This window comes from Protobothrops mucrosquamatus, unplaced genomic scaffold, assembly GCF_001527695.2.
Source record: "Protobothrops mucrosquamatus isolate PMUCROS unplaced genomic scaffold, P.Mucros_1.0 scaffold7280, whole genome shotgun sequence".
NCBI classification, from domain to species: domain Eukaryota; kingdom Metazoa; phylum Chordata; class Lepidosauria; order Squamata; family Viperidae; genus Protobothrops; species Protobothrops mucrosquamatus.
The window spans coordinates 10,701-15,753 of NW_015393082.1; the positions used below are offsets into that span (position 1 = coordinate 10,701).

At 51.8% G+C, this 5,053-nt stretch overlaps 1 protein-coding gene across 1 annotated transcript in view; it reads right to left on the reverse strand.

The window, feature by feature from the left end:
• Positions 1–3,533, reverse strand: part of LOC107300507 (proline dehydrogenase 1, mitochondrial-like) — a gene marked incomplete at its 5' end in the record, with an annotated part of 13,863 nt that extends 10,330 nt beyond the window's left edge. Inside the window, 3 exons of the mRNA XM_015829830.1 lie at positions 990–1,054; positions 2,406–2,549; positions 3,499–3,533. Of these exons, the coding sequence (XP_015685316.1) occupies positions 990–1,054; positions 2,406–2,549; positions 3,499–3,533 (244 nt within the window). The remainder of the gene's footprint in view (positions 1–989; positions 1,055–2,405; positions 2,550–3,498) is intronic.
• Positions 3,534–5,053: the final 1,520 nt, after the last annotated feature.

Here is a 5,053-nt window from a genome sequence, read left to right on the forward strand (position 1 = left end):
TATTCTAAATAGGAAACCTTCATTTTGTTTGCAAATAATAATATTAAAGATTCCAACTACCAGCAACAATGAGTCCTTACGTTTAAAGAGCACCTGTCATTTCACATCTGGCTGGGGAATTCTGGGAGTTGAAGTCCATAGGTCTTAAAGTTGCCAAGGTTGGGGACCCCTGCTGTACAGTATGCAACACAGGACACACATACCCGAACAAGGACGCTCTAAGCACCCTAACCCAGGCCTGGGAGATCAGCTTTAAACCTTCTGGGATGACCACAGGAGCTCATTGCAGAGGTCAGATGCCATGACAGAGAAGGCACCCTTCCTGGATCCTGAAAGGTGATCCTGTTTCATCAAGGGGACCCCACTGCCGGCTTTGCCAGCAGTGAGAGGCACTGCGTGTGGGAATTGAGCAACATCTGGCAGTCTGCAGCGTCTGTCTTAACCTCAAGGCCCGAGACAAGCTAAAAGGTGATGGGAGCCAAGAAACCACACCTAAAGTACTGCATCCAGTTTTGGTCTCCACACTATAAAAAAAGATGTTGAGACTCTAGAAAAAGTGCAGAGAAGAGCAACAAAGATGATCAGAGGACGGTTGCTGGAATTGGGTATGTCTAGTTTAATGAAGAGAAGGACGAGGGGGGACATGATAGCAGTCTTCCAATATCTCAGGGGCTGCCCCAAAGAAGAGGGAGTCAAGCTATTCTCCAAAGCGCCTGAAGGCCAGACAAGGAATAACGGATGGAAAGTGATCAAGGAGAGATTCAGCCTAGAAATAAGGAGAAATTTCCTGACAGTGGGAACAGTCAACCAATGGAACAGAAGTTGCCTTCAGAAGTTGTGGGAGCTTCATCACTGGAGAGACTGGACTCCCATCTGTCAGAAATGGTGTAGGGTCTCCTGCTTGGGTATGGGGCTTAGACTAGATGACCTACAACGCTGTTATTTTCTTCTAACCAAATGCTGCCTATCCAGACCAGGCAATCACCTACCAGGAACTGCGGCCTGCCCAGCGCCGTGAGTTTGATGGCAGAGAATCCGTCTTCGGAGCTGCCTCCTGAAAAAAAACAACCAAGTTAGCGCTCGGGCCCTTTCCAGTGCGGAAAGACCATCAGCCTCCAAGCATCTCCCCAGGAGCACTTCAACCGCCCTGCCCCGAGAACCAGGGAGGTCGGGAGCCACCCGGGCCCTCCCGAAGCCTTGAGGCAGGTGACCCCATAGTGATGTCAAGGGGGACCTCTTGAACTCCTTCAATCTAGACCTCCTCCAGGCACATCAGCTTCCACTTGCAGAACTGAACAGCAGCAGTGAAGTTACCAAGAAGGCTGGCAACGGGAGTGAACATGAGGGGTCCTTAACTAGATAACAACATCAGGGCTAGTCAGGACTGCTGTTTGCTGTCGGTTTAAATTCTGGTGTGTCTTGCCTGTCTGTGTGGGTGGGGGGTCTTAGGGATTCTTTGGTTGGGCTCTATGGCAGTTTCCTGACTGGGGTCTTGCTTACTTGATTGTTGGTGTAAAGTTGACCTTGGAGTTAATCTATGCCAGTGATGGCGAACCTTTTAGAGACCGAGTGTCCAAACTGCAACCCAAAACCCGTTTATGCATCGTCAGGTGCCGGGTGGGTGTGGCCCATTGGGTGGGTGTGGCCCATTGGGTGCGTGTGGCTGCGGTGGTAACGGCAGACTGGGTGGGACTAAAAAGTTCAGTCAATCAATTCCAACTTTGCAAGATCTTTTTTTTCCCCGCGAGAAGTTGAAATTGACTGATTGATTGAACCTTTTTTTTTTGCACACGGTGGCGGAGGCCTAAAGCGAAAAGGTTTTATAAAACCCAGCTGAAGGCCTAGGACTGGGGCGACGGCGCGCGTGCCCACAGAGAGGGCTCTGAGTGCCGCCTCTGGCACCTGTGCCATAGGTTTGCCACCACTGATCTATGGTGATCTCTGAATACTGGTGGAGAGGTGCTAGGGTTTTTTTCTCCTTTGGGCTGGCTGTTGGTCTCTTTGGCATCGTCCGCAGATGTTGTTAATGTCCGTGTGTCTATCGATGGCTGATTTGTCAGAGGGCCAGGCTTCTAGAAATTCACTGGCATTTTTGGATTTGGCCTGGTCTAGGCTGGTCACATTTTCCCAATTGTGACTAGGTGGACTCAGCATCTTTGGAGGGCAGCCAAAGTGGAGGAGACAACCCCAGAGATGCTTGGACTCCAGCCCTGCCCCCCATCTCTCCCCACTGGCCTGATCCCAGGTCATCATCTAGGGCCACATGTTTGCCCATCCCAGCTTGGAAGGCAGGTTGTACAGGTGTGTGTGTGTGTGTGTGTGTCCTGCACCCTTTTGTATTTCCCGTGGGAGGAAGCACCTTTGATTTGGGGGAGGCTGACTGGGGGGCCCTGAAGGCTGCTCACCTGAGGCCTCAATGCATTTCACGAACGTCTCCATGTGCCGGTCGCATTTGGCTTCATCGGCGTAGAAGTAGGTTCGGGCGCCAGTGACGCCATCCCGCCGATCCCCAAATTTGTGATGGACGCTGTAGCGCTTTTCTCTCTGCTCTGGGAAGGACAGCAAATAGGGAGGGACCCGCCCCCCTTAGCCCCAGAACCTCCAGCCTCTTTAGACCCTGAGCCCATCAAGGCCCCCCTCCTCTCAAAGCAATTGCTTCAAATTCTGGGCTTGACCAAGAATCCTGGCTGTCCATCCTTACTGGTTATCATGGTGTAACTTGCTTGACTTGGGGAGGGGGGGAAAGATGTCTCCCACATGGGCTAAATCTGTTTACATTCATGATGGGAGGCAAAGTCAGCCAAGACAAGAGAGCAAAAATGGTGACCAAGCCTGGACCAGAAGCATCCATAAGAACCCGTGGTGGCGCAGTGGTTAGAATGCAGCACTGCAGGCTAATTCTGCCCACTGCCTCCAGTTCGATCCTGACCGGCTCAAGGGCTGACTCAGCCTCCCATCCTTCCGAGGTCGGTCAAACGAGGGCCCAGATTGTTGAGGGCAAATAGGCTGACTCTGTAAAACCGCTGAGAGAGGGCTGTAAAGCGGTATATAAGTCTAAAGTGCTATTGGTCTTTGGGACCTCCAGAGCCCCTCGCAAGGAATCGGGCGATTCCTTGGCCCTCTGGCTGTTTTTCTCTCAGCACATTTGGAGAGCTAAGGAACAAATAGGGCATTTAGAATTCCTACCTCCTCTCCCCCCCCCAGAAAAGAGCCGGGGCCCCACCACTTTGGGTATGCGCCCCTTGACGTGCCGTGAAAAGACTCAAAGGGGCCTCTGGCCCTACAGCTTCTTCTGGGGCTCCCCGGGGGGCTCCTTGGTCAGCAGCCTTGTGTCAAACGCAACCAGAGAGAAAATGTTGCATCTTGCAAAGCCCCTCTTGGCTGCCGAGGGGTGGGAAAAAGCAACAAGGCCGAAGTCTTTGCTAGCCCCCTCCCCCCCAGGGCAGGCTGGAGACCCCAAACAAACAGGCCACAGCGTTCCGCAGCAACGTTACTTACTGCCTGTCTCCTTCTCAAAGGCAGAGACGCAGGAGCTGGGAAGGAAGGAAGGAAGGAAGGAAGGAAGGAAGGAAGGAAGGAAGAAAACTTTACTTTCTGCCATGGGGTCTTCCAAGTTACGCATCCCAAGCTGCTCACTCTGCAAGCACTGAACACAGCCCAGCCAAGGGGGGGGGCACAGCTGTCCACAGCAGCCCCGAGGCAACCTCAAGAGTTAGGATTAGGGTCCTCCAGCCTAAATTACATGCACATTTGGCAATATCAGAATCTGTGGGCCTTGCAGCCAAATCTCCAGGGCCGTGGCTCAACAAGGAAAGGGTTAGAGTAGGGGTCCCCAACCCCCGGTCCGTGGACCAGTACTGAGCCGTGGCATGCCAGCAACTGGTCTGCCCAAACAAGCAAAGGTCCATCCACAGGATGCAGGAAGCACACAAAACCACACATTCTTTGGTCCACGGAAAAACTTCTTTCCACGGAACCGGTCCCTGGTGCCCAAAAACTTGGGGACCTCTGGGTTAGAGTGTAGGTTGCTTTTTACAAATAGTCCTTGACTTACGACAGTCATCTAAGCAAGGTTTGAAGTTGTGATGGACTCCCTGGGAGTACAGTTAGTTCTTGACTTACAGCAAGTTGTAACGGTACTGAAAAAAGGGACGTATGACCATTTTTCACACTTAGGACCGTTGCAGCATCCCCATGGTCAGGGGTAGGCAACCTTGGCTCTTGTATGACTCGTGGACTTCAACTCCCAGAATTCCTCAGCCAGCATGGCTCAGCTTGGAAACTCTCCCTTTCCCCTCAGCATGGCTGGCTCAGGAATTCTGGGAGTTGAAGTCCACGAGTCATACAAGAGCCAAGGTTGCCTACCTCTGGCCTAGGCCTAGGCCGCTTTGTGACTCGTGGACTTCAACTCCCAGAATTCTTGAGCCAGCATGGGAAAACTATGGCTCCTTCATGACTTGTGGACTTCAACTCCCAGAATTCCTGAGTCAGCATGGCTCAGCTTGGAAACCTCTCCCTTTCCCCTCAGAATGGCTGCCTCAGGAATTCTGGGAGTTGAAGTCCACGAGTCATACAAGAACCAAGGTTGCCTACCCCTGACTATGGTCATTTACATTCGGATGCTTGGCAACTGATTCATACTTATGATGGTTGCCATATCTTGGGGTGATCGCCTTTTGAGACCTTCTGACAGCCAAAGTCAAGGGGGAAGCCAGATTCACTTAACGACCGTTACTAATTTAACAACTGCAGTGATTCACTTAACGACTGTCGCAGGAAATGTCGTGAAATGGAGCAAAGCTCACTTAATAAATGTCTCACCTACGGCAGCAGCAGAAATTCTGGGCTCAATTGTGGTCCTAAGTTGAGGACCGCCTTTACTTACGACCTGGTTCTGAAGATATACCGGGCACTCCTACTCCCTGTGGTCACCTGACCGCATTTGAGGTGCTTGGCAACTGTTTTATATTTACAGCCCTTTGCAGGTTCCCCATGGACATGTTTTATGCTTTTGCCCCAAACCGGCTCATGGTGAATCATTACGAGAACCATG